Below are 15,684 nucleotides of genomic sequence, written 5' to 3' on the forward strand. Positions count from 1 at the left end.
CGTAAGGTTATACGGTGGTCAGCAGCACCGCATATTTTAGCCACCTACAAAAAGACAAACATAGTCAAATAAAGGTCAGTTAAAATGTACACTATATTAAGAATATGTGTACAGATTGCTTTTGCATAGGGCCCTGAAATCTAAACAGTACATTGTTCATTGTTATTTTCATGTATTTGTTATGTTTTTCATGTGTACGCAGACATAAACACACAAACAGTATGAGATGAGATCAATGACATAAGGTAAGAACAGGATAGAAACTGCTGTGGAACTAACTAGCTACAATGCAATATGACATGGAAATACAATGTTAACACTTTTGTACAAATAAGTACAGTTCAACTTGTTTTTCCAAATGTGTTTATTCTGTAAAGCAATGAGTTAAATGTTTAAAATGACTGGTTAATAGTGTTATTTATTATGAATTGCAAGGTCAGCACTATTTTTTTTCCTGCAATTTCAAATGCACTTGGTTTTAATAAATAAATACAGCATTTTAAAAACATACATAATCTGTGTAAATGTATTAGTCTGTGATTAAAATGACTTGAAAGGACTCGAAACTCAAAATGCAGGACTTGGGACTTGACTTGAGACTTTCCAGTCTTGACTTTGGACTTGACTCGGGACTTGCCTGTCTTGACTCGAGAGTTGAGGGCAAAGACTTGAGACTTACTTGTGACTTGCAAAACAATGACTTGGTCCCACCTCTGGCATGAACTCTGACATAAAACAAATTGTAAGTCCAGGAAGTGACGTACTCTTCGCGCATGCGTGGATCGATCGTGTCGTGAATTTATATCAATTTTTAAAAAGTGTGAAACATTTGCTCTCATACACAAAAGTGTCTTTCTTAAAGTGAAATCCAAATTCTAACATTGTGTTAATGATTTGAATTTATTAATTCAATCTAGGAAGATTGTACAAAATAGAAAAAGCCCTTATTATATTTACTGAAATAATTTAAGTGTATCATTTATTTATATATATTTTATTTTAATCTTATTCGAATGGTCTCTCATATTTACTTTTACTTTCTTTAACGGGTTTTGTTTGTAAGAGGATTGGATTTAATGTGATGTTTTTTATATTGCTGAGTAAAATATTGAAAAAACATTGACTCATATTGTATTGAAAGTACCTTAATGTGTCTAAACATTGTTTATGTATGTTTAATTGTTCAATAACAAAATAAAATAAATACTCTGAAGTAGAACTGGCTAGCAATTAAACTCTTATATTAACATAAATAATGTTGAAGTCATATTACATGACATTATATAAATATGTATATTAAATATAATTTGAATAGTTGGCAAGTAAACAAAATGCATTTGCCATACCTAATTGTATTATATCAATTATAACTCAACCGCACACTTTACAACATGTATTCACACTTTGTTGTGTGAAAATATTTTACACAAACTTACATTCAATTATAGTAATGATTATAATATAATAAGAAATTTAACAATGTGTGTTCTGGATGTAAATTAATTCATGGAAAATAAATTGATTAACAATTAATCTTTTTAGCGAGGTAGCATCTTTTTTTACCTGGAAACTTATCTCCTTAAGTGTGCAAATAAAGTCTTACGTATTACTTGTATTACATTTGAATAGAACCTTATTGAGCATATTAACAAGATTCTGTTAGAAAATGTGTTGAGTATGAAAAATGTCATTTTGAATTTGCGCACAGGATGTAGAATGACAATGATCTTCACCCACCATAAAACAAATCAGGAAGATTGGAGCATGTGGAAGGAAGTTATGACTGTTATAATTTTCCACCACAAGGGGGCGATGTTGGTGTCGATATTTATGACTAGTCATGATCAGACCCCGACCTAAAGGCCTACTGAAAGCCACTACTACCCACCACGCAGTCTGATAGTTTATATATCAATGATGAAATATTAACATTGCAACACATGCCAATACGGCCTTTTTAGTTTACTAAATTGCAATTTTACATTTCCCGGGAGTTTCTTGTTGAAAATGTTGCGGAATGATGACGTATACGCGTTACGTTAAGGACTGTCAGGAAATATTAGCGCTGCGCACACACACGGCTAAAAGTTGTCTGCTTTAATCGCATAATTACTGAGAATTTTGGACATCTATGTTGCTGAATCTTTTGCAATTTGTTCAATTAATAATGGAGACTATAAAGAAGAATGCTGTTGGTGGAAAGTGGTGGATTGCAGCTGTCTTTAGCACCGAGACACAGCCGGTGTTTCTTTGTTTGTTGTGAAAGCAGAGCGGTCAAGCGAACATGTTTTCTCTACGTCAACCAGCAAGTTTTTGGATGGGAAAATGGTGATATATATCTTACCGAAGACATCAGTGGATTATTTGTCGTTCTGCAGCAGCTGTGAGTTTGGCTCCTCGGCTTCTCTCTTAGACTCGAGGTATGCCTTTACAATCTTTAAAACCTCACTAAAACACTATTAAAACAATAAGCAGATAAGGGATCTTTCAGAATTATCCTAGTAAATGTGTCTAATTGCATCTGAAACGCTCACACTGCCGTCGCCCGGAGCTGTCACTTTTTTTTTTTCCTTTCTATTCCTTCACTTTCAATATCCTAATTCAAGAATCTTTCATCCTCACTCAAATTAATGGGGAAATTGTTGCTTTCTCGGTTCGAATTGCTCTTACTGCTGGTGGCTCCCATTAAAAACAATGTGAATATGTGTGGAACCCTGCAACTCGTGACATCACGCGCACATACTTCCGGTAAAGGCAAGGCTTTTCTATTAGCGACCAAAAGTTGCGAACTTTATCGTCGATGTTCTCTACTAAATCCTTTCAGCAAAAATATGGCAATATCGCAAAATTAAATGATGAAGTATGACACATAGAATGGACCTGCTATCCCCGTTTAAATAAGAACATCTCATTTCAGTAGAGATTTTCAATGAGATTTTCTTATTTAAACGGGGATAGCAGGTCTATTCTATGTTTCATACTTGATCATTTCGCGATATTGCCATATTTTTGCTGAAATGATTTAGTAGAGAACATTCACGATAAAGTTCGCAACTATTGGTCGCTAATAAAAAAGCCCTGCCTGTACCGGAAGTATGTGTGCGTGACTTCACGAGTTGTAGGACTCCAGACATATTCACATTGTTTTTAATGGGAGCCACCAGCAGTAAGAGCAATTTGGACAGAGAAAGCGACAATTTCCCCATTAATTTGAGCGAGGATGAAAGATTTGTGAATTAGGATATTGAAAGTAAAGGACTAGAAGAAAAAATGGCAAAAAAAAAAAAAAATGTGACGGCTCCGGGCGACGGCAGTGTGAGCGTTTCAGATGTAATTAGACACATTTAGTAGGATAATTCTGGAAAATCCCTTATCTGCTTATTGTTTTAATAGTGTTTTAGTGAGGTTTTAAAGATTGTAAAGGCATACCTCGAGGTCGGATGGCTGCGGTGAACACACTGTGTCTCAGAGAGAAGCCGAGGAGCCAAGCTCACAGCTGCTGCAGAACGACGAATAATCCAATGATTTCTCCGGTAAGATATATATCACAATTTTCCCATCCAAAAACATGCTGGTTGACGTAGAGAAAACATGTTCGCTTGACCGCTCTGTGTTAAAAACAAACAAAGAAACACCGGCTGTGTCTCGGTGCTAAAGACAGCTGCAATCCACCGCTTTCCACTAACAGCATTCTTCTTTATAATCTCCATTATTAAATGAACAAATTGCAAAAGATTCAGCAACACAGGTGTCCAAAATACTTTGTAATTGCACGATGAAAAGAGACGACTTTTAGCCGTGTTTGGTGCTACGCTAACATGTCCCCTCCAACAGGTGATGTCACGCGTATGAGTCATCATTCCGCAACGTTTTTAAAGGGGAACATTATCAGCAGACCTATGTAAGCGTCAATATATACCTTGATGGTGCAGAAAAAATACCATATATTTTTTTAACCGATTTCCGAACTCTAAATGGGTGAATTCTGGCGAATTAAACGCCTTTCTGTTTATCGCTCTGGAGGGGATGACATCAGAATGTGACGCAGCTATTCGGCCATGCTATGGCTATGAATAGCGTCAATAGCTATTCACTCAATAGCTTCAGTTTCTTCTTCAATACTTTCATACTCCAACCATCCGTTTCAATACATGCGTAATCTGTTGAATCGCTTAAATCGCTGAAATCCGAGTCAAAATCAGAGCTAATGTCGCTATATCTTGCTGTGCTATTCGCCATTGTTTGTTTACATTGGCAGCACTGTATGACGTCACAGGGAAATGGACAGTGGCATCGCAAATAGCAAAAATCAAGCACTTTGAAGCTTTTTTTAGGGATATTCGGAGACCGGCAAAATTTTGAAAAAAACTTCAAAAAAAACAACATGCCACTGGGAACTAATTTTTATTGTTTTTAACCCTTTTGAAATTGTGATAATGTTCCCCTTTAACAAGAAACTCAAGGGAAATTTAAAGGGTAACATTATCACAATTTCAGAAGCGTTGAAACCAATAAAAATCAGTTCGCAGTGGCTTATTTTATTTTTCGAAGTTTTTTTCAAAATTTTACCAATCATGGAATATCCCAAAAAAGGGTTTAAAAAGCCTGATTTTCGCTATCTGTAAATCCACCGTCCATTTTCCTGTGACGTCACATAGTGACGCCAATACAACCAAACATGGTGGATAGAACAGCAAGATATAGCAACATTAGCTCGGATTCAGACGTGGATTTCAGCGATTTAGGTGATTTAACAGATTACGCATGTATTGAAACGGATGGTTGGAGTGTGGAGGCAGATAGCGAAAGCGAAATTGAAGAAGAAACTGAAGCTATTGAGCGAATAGCTTTAGAAGTTATTCGGCGATCGCCTTCTAACCAACGATTGCATCTTTTGACCACTGGAGCAACTTAAATCCATCGATTGGTAAAAGTTTGTTTGGCATAACATGTGGGTGGAGGGAAAGGCTGGAGGCAAATATAGCTACAAATGTACATACAGCTAGCCTAAATAGCATGTTAACATGGATTAGCTAGCAGTCATGCCGTGACCAAATATGTCTGATTAGCACATAAGTCAATAACATCAACAAAACTCACCTTTGTGATTTCGTTGTCTTTATCGTTGGAAATGCATCTGCTTTGAGTGTCGCAGGATATCCACACATCTCTGTGCCATCTGTCGTAGCATAGCTGTCGTCGGTAAAATGTGCAGAACAAACAAGGGACTTTCGCATCTTTTGACCACTGGTGTACTGGAATCCGTCAATTGGTATGTGTTTGTTTGGCATTAAATGTGGGTGGAGGGAAAGGCTGGATGCAAATATAGTTACAAATGAGGCATAACGATGCAATATGTACATACAGCTAGCCTAAATAGCATGTTAACATCGATTAGCACGCCATGCTAATCGATGCACACTCCACGTAAGTCAACTTTAATCCGTCCCTGTTAGTGTTGTTACACCCTCCGACAACACACCGACGAGGCATGATGTCTCCAAGGCACGGAAAACAGTAGAAAAAACGGAAAATAACAGAGCTGATTTGACTTGTGTGTGTAATGTGGTGGAGAAAATGGCGGATTGCTTCCCGTTGTAACGTCACGGGTGAAAGGTCATTGCTCCGACAGCGAACAATTGAAAGGCGTTTAAATCGCCAAATTCACCCTTTTAGAGTTCCGAAATGGGTTAAAAAAACATATGGTCTTTTTTTCTGCATCATCAAGACCGAACTCTATTTAATAATACAACTCTAACATTTGACAACCAAACAATTAAACAAGGCGACACGGTAAAGAATCTGGGTATTATCTTCGACCCAACTCTCTCCTTTGAGGCACACATTAAAAGCGTTACTAAAACGGCCTTCTTTCATCTCCGTAATATCGCTAAAATTCGCTCCATTCTGTCCACTAAAGACGCTGAGATCATTATCCATGCGTTTGTTACGTCTCGCCTCGACTACTGTAACGTATTATTTTCGGGTCTCCCCATGTCTAGCATTAAAAGATTACAGTTGGTACAAAATGCGGCTGCTAGACTTTTGACAAGAACAACAAAGTTTGATCACATTACGCCTGTACTGTATATACCTTTATATACATATATACATACATATATACCTATACTGGCTCACCTGCACTGGCTTCCTGTGCACTTAAGATGTGACTTTAAGGTTTTACTACTTACGTATAAAATACTACACGGTCTAGCTCCATCCTATCTTGCCGATTGTATTGTACCATATGTCCCGGCAAGAAATCTGCCTTCAAAGGACTCCGGCTTGTTAGTGATTCCCAAAGCCCAAAAAAAGTCTGCGGGCTATAGAGCGTTTTCCGTTCGGGCTCCAGTACTCTGGAATGCCCTCCCGGTAACAGTTCGAGATGCCACCTCAGTAGAAACATTTAAGTCTCACCTTAAAACTCATTTGTATACTGTAGCCTTTAAATAGACTCCCTTTTTAGACCAGTTGATCTGCCGTTTCTTTTCTTTTTCTTCTATGTCCCACTCTCCCCTGTGGAGGGGGTCCGGTCCGATCCGGTGGCCATGTACTGCTTGCCTGTGTATCGGCTGGGGACATCTCTGCGCTGCTGATCCGCCTCGACATCTCTGCGCTGCTGATCCGTCTCCGCTTGGGATGGTTTCCTGCTGGCTCCGCTGTGAACGGGACTCTCGCTGCTGAGTTGGACCCGCTTTGGACTGGACTCTCGCGACTATGTTGGATCCATTGTGGATTGAACTTTCACAGTATCATGTTAGACCCGCTCGACATCCATTGCTTTCCTCCTCTCTAAGGTTCTCATAATCATTATTGTCACAGACGTCCCACTGGATCATTATTGTCACCGATGTCCCACTGGGTGTGAGTTTTCCTTGCCCTTATGTGGGCCTACCGAGGATGTCGTGGTGGTTTGTGCAGCCCTTTGAGACACTAGTGATTTAGGGCTAAATAAGTAAACATTGATTGATTGATTGATATATTGATGCTTAAATAGGTCTGCTGATAATGTTCCCCTTTAAAATTGCAATTTAGTAAACTAAAGCGGCCGTATTGGCATGTGTTGCAATGTTAATATTTCATCATTGATATATAAACTATCAGACTGCGTGGTCGCTAGTAGTGGCTTTCAGTAGGCCTTTAAATTTAACAGTAGAAGATGAGAGGCACTACATACAACATCAAATATACATTCATATTAAACATGCTGTGTTTTTAAAGTACATTTAGCACAATCACTAAGTGTTTTTAAATCCCTGCAGCTTCCATGACTGTTACACACTTGTGTTTACTGTCCTGACACTTATGCCGGAACATCTTATCACACACATTGCAACTAAATGGTTTCTCTCCAGTGTGTGTTCTCATGTGTCTGGTCATGACAAGCTTTGTGGAGAAATGCTTCTTACAAACAGGGCAAGTAAAAGGTTTCTCGCCAGTATGTGTTCTCATGTGTGCGGACATCTTAGGCTTTGTAGAGAAAGTCTTCTTACAAACAGAGCAAGTAAAAGGTTTCTCTCCAGTATGTGTTCTCATGTGTGAGGTCATGTTAGACTTTGTGGAGAAACTCTTCTGACAAACAGAGCAAGTAAAAGGTTTCTCTCCAGTGTGTGTTCTCATGTGTATGGAGATGTCAGGGTTTCTGGAAAAACACTTATTACAAACAGAGCAAGTAAAAGGTTTCTCTCCAGTATGTGTTTGCATGTGTGTGATCATATGCTGCTTTGTGGAGAAACGCTTCTTACAAACAGAGCAAGTAAAAGGTTTCTCTCCAGTATGTGTTCTCATGTGTTCGGTCATGTTAGACTTTCTGGAGAAATTCTTCTTACAAAGAGAGCAAGTAAAAAGTTTCTCTCCAGTGTGTGTTCTCATGTGTCTGGTCATGGCAGGCTTAACGGAGAAACTCTTCTTACAAACAGAGCAAGTAAAAGGTTTCTCTCCGGTGTGTGTTCTCATGTGTGTGGTCATGTGTTGCTTTGTGGAGAAACTTTTCTTACAAACAGAGCAAGTAAAAGGTTTCTCTCCAGTATGTATTCTCATGTGTCTTGTAAAATCACTCTTCAGTCTAAATGATTTCCCACATTCAGAGCAGTCAGAGTCTTTGTTGTTAGTGTGATGTCTCGTATCACCTTTAGAGTCATTTTTACTCTCCAAAGGTTCTTGAATGTGGTCACTGTGATCACAAGAGTCTGACATCATGTGGTCCATGTCTGACAGTGGAGCAAAGATGCTGTCTGGTTCCGACTTTATATCTTCACAATGCTCTCCATCAGCTTCTGTGATGTGTTGACTTACAAGCTCCGCCCCTCTGTTCTCCTCACTTTGACTGTGATGAAGCTGTAAGGACTGAGCTTCATCTTCATCATTATCCTCCACCAACCTTTGAAGCTGCTTCGACAGTTCCTCCTCTTCCTCTTTAACGTGGGAGGGGGCCTGTAGCTCCTTCTGTCCCACACTGGAGCTCCACTCCTGCTGCTTGGAGGGAATCTCTTCATGACTCTCTGCTGACACCTGCTGGACGTCTGCAGAACATAAAACACAAATGAGGTGTTACTCTATTGAAGTTTGCAGTATTCAAACTATTCACATGTGAGCTAGGCCAAACAGACAGTGATGGGCAAGCGACCTGGAATATGTAGTAAGCTAAGCTACAAGTTACTCTCCATTAAATGTAGCAAAGCTATCCTCAGAGAATTGTAGCAAGCTACACTACACGCTACACTGCAAAAGTAGCTTGCCACATCAAAGCTACATTTAACAGCATTTCTATCTATTGGCCCACATGTATAATATCAATGTTAATGTAACTGAGAGTGTACACATGGACCCAGTGAGGTTCCATTGCTGTTAACTACCTGTCATTCAGCTGGGGATACCTTACAACTACCTCAAGGGGTCCCCGCAATCCACTGTATGTATTTATTCATTTATTTTATTTCTACCATTCTTGAGAATCCATCAAGGATAAGTAGCTTCCGTATGAGCAGGTGTGAACAAGTTAGGACATACATCATGGTCCCTATACGGAAAACCATTGCATCGAATAGAGAATGTCTCATTTGCACCCCCGGTGGTGAAATCTATCAAAATGAGGGTGGTCCCAAAAAGGAGGAATTTTTCAAATTGACTGTGTGTCAGTTTTGAATGTGTTCCCCTTCTGAGCAACATATGAAATAACAAGTGTATGTAAGACATTGAAATGTGACCCTTTTGGCCAAAATGATTAAAAAATATATGTTTACACACACAGAGAGAAAGAGAGAGAGAGATCGTAATAACATCAAATAAATAATGTATCAATCAATGATTATTTATATAGCCCTAAAACACTAGTGTCTCAAAGGGCTGCACAAACCACAACACAAACCACAACGACATCCTCGGTAGAGCCCACATAATGTAAAATAAAAACCAGTTAAAAAACAGAATCCAAAAGAAATTTACAAAAAGCTTATTTTTTTATATTGGAATAGTATGTATATATTAATAATGTTGTAAATATAAATCTTGATATATCTAAAAAGGGTAAACCTAAATAGGTCGGCATTTTTCAGAGGTCTCAAGAAGGTCACACATACAAGAATGTACAGTATGTATGTGTGTGTGTGTGTGTGTGTGTGTGTGTGTGTGTGTGTGTGTGTGTGTTTTGTACAAACCCTGTTTCCATATGAGATTGGAAATTGTGTTAGATGTAAATATAAACGGAATACAATGATTTGCAAATCATTTTCAACCCATATTCAGTTGAATATGCTACAAAGACAACACATTTGATGTTCAAACTCATAAACATTTTTTTTTGCAAATCATTAAATTTAGAATTTGATGCCAGCAACATGTGACCAAGAAGTTGGGAAAGGTGGCAATAAATACTGATAAAGTTGAGGAATGCTCATCAAACACTTATTTGGAACATCCCACAGGTGTGCAGGCTAATTGGGAACAGGTGGGTGCCATGATTGGGTATAAAAACAGCTTCCCAAAAAATGCTCAGTCTTTCACAAGAAAGGATGGGGCGAGGTACACCCCTTTGTCCACAACTGCGTGAGCAAATAGTCAAACAGTTTAAGAACAACCTTTCTCAAAGTGACATTGCAAGAAATTTAGGGATTTCAACATCTGTGCTCCATAATATCATCAAAAGGTTCAGAGAATCTGAATAAATCACTCCACGTAAGCGGCATGGCCGGAAACCAACATTGAATGACCGTGACTTTCGATCACGAATCTCTAAATGAAATCACCACATGGGCTCAGGAACACTTCAGAAAACCACTGTCACTAAATACAGTTGGTCGGTACATCTGTAAGTGCAACTTAAAGCTCTACTATGCAAAGCGGAAGCCATTTATCAACAACATCCAGAAACGCCGCCGGCTTCTCTGGGCCCGAGATCATCTAAGATGGACTGATGCAAATAGGAAAAGTGTCCTGTGGTCTGACGAGTCCACATTTCAAATTGTTTTACGAAATATTTGACACTGTGTCATCCGGACCAAAGGGGAAGTGAACCATCCAGACTGTTATCGACGCAAAGTTCAAAAGCCAGCATCTGTGAAGGTATGGGGGTGCATTTCCACTTCCTGGGAAACTGATCAAGGAGCTCTTTGTATTATTAGGTTCATCAGTGCTAAATATTATAAACTTATCACTTTCCTCGGGCACTGTTCCCCTAGCATTCAAAAAAGCGGTTATTCATCCTCTTCTTAAAAGACCTAACCTCGATCCTGACCTCATGGTAAACTACCGACCGATGTCTCACCTTCCCTTTATTTCGAAAATCCTTGAAAAAATTGTTGCGGAGCAGTTAAATGAACACTTAGTGTCTAACAATCTATGTGAAACCTTTCAATCCGGTTTCACGGCAAATCACTCCACAGCCCTCGCAAAAATGACTAATGATCTATTGCTAACGATGGATTCTGATGAGTCATCTATGTTGCTGCTCCTCGATCTTAGCGCTGCTTTCGATACTGTCGATCATAATATTTTATTAAAACGTATCAAAACACGAATTGGTATGTCAGACTTAGCCCTGTCTTGGTTTAACTCTTATCTTACTGATAGGATGCAGTGTGTTTCCCATAACAATGTGACCTCGGACTATGTTAAGGTAACGTGTGGAGTTCCCCAGGGTTCGGTCCTTGGCCCTGCACTCTTCAGCATCTACATGCTGCCGCTAGGTGACATCATACGCAAATACGGTGTTAGCTTTCACTGTTATGCTGATGACACCCAACTCTACATGCCCCTAAAGCTGACCAACACGCCGGATTGTAGTCAGCTGGAGGCGTGTCTTAATGAAATTAAACAATGGATGTCCGCTAACTTTTTGCAACTCAACGCCAAAAAAACGGAAATGCTGATTATCGGTCCTGCTAGACACCGAACTCTATTTAATAATACAACTCTAACATTTGACAACCAAACAATTAAACAAGGCGACACGGTAAAGAATCTGGGTATTATCTTCGACCCAACTCTCTCCTTTGAGGCACACATTAAAAGCGTTACTAAAACGGCCTTCTTTCATCTCCGCAATATCGCTAAAATTCGCTCCATTCTGTCCACTAAAGACGCTGAGATCATTATCCATGCGTTTGTTACGTCTCGCCTCGATTACTGTAACGTATTATTTTCGGGTCTCCCCATGTCTCGCATTAAAAGATTACAGTTGGTACAAAATGCGGCTGCTAGACTTTTGACAAGAACAAGAAAGTTTGATCACATTACGCCTGGACTGTATATACCTTTATATACATATATACATACATATATACCTATACTGTATATACCTTTATATACATATATACATACATATATACCTATACTGTATATACCTTTATATACATATATACATACATATATACCTATACTGGCTCACCTGCACTGGCTTCCTGTGCACTTAAGATGTGACTTTAAGGTTTTACTACTTACGTATAAAATACTACACGGTCTAGCTCCATCCTATCTTGCCGATTGTATTGTACCATATGTCCCGGCAAGAAATCTGCGTTCAAAGGACTCCGGCTTATTAGTGATCCCCAAAGCCCAAAAAAAGTCTGCGGGCTGTAGAGCGTTTTCAATTCGGGCTCCAGTACTCTGGAATGCCCTCCCGGTAACAGTTGGAGATGCCACCTCAGTAAAAGCATTTAAGTCTCACCTTAAAACTCATTTGTATACTTTAGCCTTTAAATAGACTCCCTTTTTAGACCAGTTGATCTGCCGTTTCTTTTCTTTTTCTCCTATGTCCCACTTTCCCTTGTAGAGGGGGTCTGGTCCGATGGCCATGGAACGTACTGGCTGTCCAGAGTCGGGACCCAGGATGGACCGCTCGTCCAGAGTCGGGACCCAGGATGGACCGCTTGCCTATGTATCGGCTTGGGACATATCTGCGCTGCTGATCCGCCTCCGCTTGGGATGGTTTCCTGCTGGCTCCGCTGTGGACGGGACTCTCGCTGCTGTGTTGGATCCGCTTTGGACTGGACTCTCGCGGCCGTGTTGGATCCATTATGGATTGAACTTTCACAGTATCATGTTAGACCCGCTCGACATCCATTGCTTTCGTCCTCTCCAAGGTTCTCATAGTCATCATTGTCACCGACGTCCCACTGAGTGTGAGTTTTCCTTGATCGAGAATGTCGTAGTGGTTTGTGTTGTGGTTTGTGCAGCCCTTTGAGACACTAGTGATTTAGGGCTATATAAGTAAACATTGATTGATTGATTGATAATTATGAGGGAAAAATTGATGTTCAATTCTGAGTGTAAACATAGCTTGTTTCAAGGGAAATTAAACAATAACTGAAAATCGCAAGAAGAAGTTATTAGGGATACGAAGATTATGGGGAATTTATTTGATAAACAGGGGGGAATGTCAGAAAAATTCTGTGTAAATTATCAAATAAAACCTTGTATTACATTGTGTTCCTGACGAGAAGAAAAAAGGCTGGAGCTTTCCAAGAAGAATGCTGGACTTCCAGGCGGACAGATGGCAGAATCTGCCCAACTTCCAGAGAAACTCTTTTAAGTATTTTTACGAACCCTCTTTGATCTATTTTATGGGACTCTCTGTGATCTATTTTATGGGATTTTCTTTGATCTGTTCGGGAACCGAAGGCAATGCTGGTCATGACCCACTTCCATGAGGAAGCAGCTGTGGGAAGGAGGGGGGTGAAAATCAAATAAAGAACCACGAGAACGATCTTGGGGCAGAGCATGGTGCAGGATTTGTACAGGCAGTACAATGGCCATGCCTCTCCTCGGATCCGAGTATAAATTGAATTCTGTCTCTGTTTGATTCTTTGCCTTTTTGTCCTGTTTAATAGATGACATCAATGTTTGAACCTGACAGATGGAGGTCTCGCAACTACGGTAAGCAGCTGCCAACTTCATTTTCCCCCGTAGAAGAAGTGCGCTTCTTTTTCTTTTTGAGCCGCCGACCTTATTTTGCCCCGTAGAAGAAGAAGTGCGCTTCTTCTTCTACAGCCGCCAACCTTAATTTCCCCCATAGAAGAAGAAGTGCGCGGTGCATGCTGGGATACATGACTGCGGGAGGCATGCCGTTTCTGTGTGTAAAGACTCCAAAATGGCTCCTACCATGCAGAGTTTAAACTCAAGGAGATCAGTCACACAGTAGAAGACGGGAATAGAGCAGCAGCGAGAGAATTTAACATTAACTGCAACGACAATGACTCATTTAATGACGACTTTGACGAGACATGTTGGATGTTGTATACGCCCAACTGTTTGATTGGAACACTGAGGAAGAAGAATTAGAGGGATTAGTGGATGAGGAATAACTTAATAAAGTGAGCTTTACATGTTTATTTTGTGTTTTGTGACATTAGGGTTTGAGCAACGTTGAGTTATTGATATATTATTGCTTTGCACTATTTCCAGTGTTACTATATTGTGATTGCACTAACCTTTGATTTACCGTAACAGTATCAGACTGTTTTTTACCTGTTTATTGAATCGGGGAAAATAATAAAACAGCTGTTTATTCATTTTGGGAGTGAACGGAGCAGTCAGAACGCTGGTTTGTAATCTATTAATAAAGTTTGACTGACCTATCTGACTGTTTTGTTGACATTCCCTTTAGCTCAGCTCCCTCCAAAGCAGGGGTGTCAAACATTTTAGGTGGGGGGCCACATGGAGAGAAATCTACTCCCAAGTGGGCCGGACTGGTAAAATCACGGCACAATAACTTAAAAGTAAAGACAACTTCGGATTGTTTTCTTTTTTTCGAAAATAGAACAAGCACATTCTGAATTTTTTTTTTTTTTTTTTTACATTTATATGTTGCTGTTGATAGTATTCTATCTTTATTTGTTATCTATACTTTCTGATTAAATTATGTGATAAGGTTCATCAATCAACTCGTTGGTGTTAATGTTCCATCCATCAAGATAAAAAAAAAAAAATTAAAATCAAATTACAGGATGTTATTTATGTACGTTGATCATTTTTGTCTACTGGTGCACTAAAATCATGTGTGTTTTTTGTGTTTTTAGATATGTAGCATCATCTACAAAAATACACAAAAATTGTTATTGCGACATCTAGTGGACACATTTAGAACAGCAGTTTCTTTCATTCAAACATTTTGGCTCATTTTCATACTTAGCCACCTCATCCCGCGGGCCGGATAAAACCGGTTTGAGGACCTGATCCGGCCCGCGGGCTTTACGTTTGACACCCCTGATGTAAAGGATGCATAACGTGACCCCAGCCTCTACTCAGTGGCCTAGTGGTTAGAGTGTCCGCCCTGAGATCGATAGGTTGTGAGTTCAAACCCCGGCTGACTCATACTATAGAATATAAAAATGGGACTCATTACCTCCCTGCTTGGCACTCAGCATCAAGGGTTGGAATTGGGGGTTAAATCACCAAAAATTATTTCCGGGCGCGGCACCACTGCTGCCCACTGCTCCCCTCACCTCCCAGGGCGTGATCAAGGGTGATGAGTCAAATGCAGAGAATAATTTCACCACACCAAGAGTGTGTGTGACAATCATTGGTACTTTAACTTTAACTTTACTGTTCCATCTATTCTATGCACCTTATAATGCGGTGTGCTTTATATATGAACAAAGTTTTAAAATAGGCCAATCATTGAAGGTGCACCTTATAATCCGGTGCGCCTTATAGTGCGGAAAATACAGTATATCTCCATCTTTAGTGATAAATGTGTCCCCCGGATGAACATGTGTCACAAACATTGTATTAGATGATATGTGGATGTTGTGCTTACTTGGACTGTGATGAAGCTGTGAGGACTCAGGTGGTTTGTCTTCATGCTCTTCAGTCTTCACAGAGACAACAGTCAGTGGAAACTTGCTGACATCAGCCTCCTCCTGCCCTACAGGACACTCTCCCTCCTGACTGATCCACACTTCCTCCTCTTCCTCTTTAATGTGGGGGGGCTGTGGATCCTCCTGCTGCTGAGGGAGACGTTCTTCTTGACGAGCGTTCATCTGTTGGACGTCCGCAAGACAACACAAACAAACTTCAGCTCAGATGTGTCAAATATTTTTTAGTCTATCAAATATAATATTTTCCAAGTGGACTGACACCACTTTGTAGTGATGTTCTTCTACACATGGAATAATCATCAGTTATTGATTATTATGAATTGTGTCATTGATCCTGTTTTCTGCATTTACATTAATTATTGATGAAAAA

At 39.7% G+C, this 15,684-nt stretch overlaps 1 protein-coding gene across 1 annotated transcript in view; it reads right to left on the bottom strand.

Moving 5' to 3' along the window:
- The window catches only part of LOC133541801 (zinc finger and SCAN domain-containing protein 2-like), a 39,181-nt gene that overhangs the window by 22,008 nt on the left and 1,489 nt on the right, over positions 1–15,684 (bottom strand). Inside the window, exons 2-3 of the mRNA XM_061885400.1 lie at positions 15,254–15,476; positions 7,252–8,522 (exon numbers count right to left, since the gene is read on the bottom strand). Of these exons, the coding sequence (XP_061741384.1) occupies positions 7,252–8,522; positions 15,254–15,476 (1,494 nt within the window). The remainder of the gene's footprint in view (positions 1–7,251; positions 8,523–15,253; positions 15,477–15,684) is intronic.

The sequence above is a fragment of the Nerophis ophidion genome, linkage group LG23, assembly GCF_033978795.1.
Source record: "Nerophis ophidion isolate RoL-2023_Sa linkage group LG23, RoL_Noph_v1.0, whole genome shotgun sequence".
In the NCBI taxonomy this organism is placed as follows: Eukaryota; Metazoa; Chordata; class Actinopteri; order Syngnathiformes; family Syngnathidae; genus Nerophis; species Nerophis ophidion.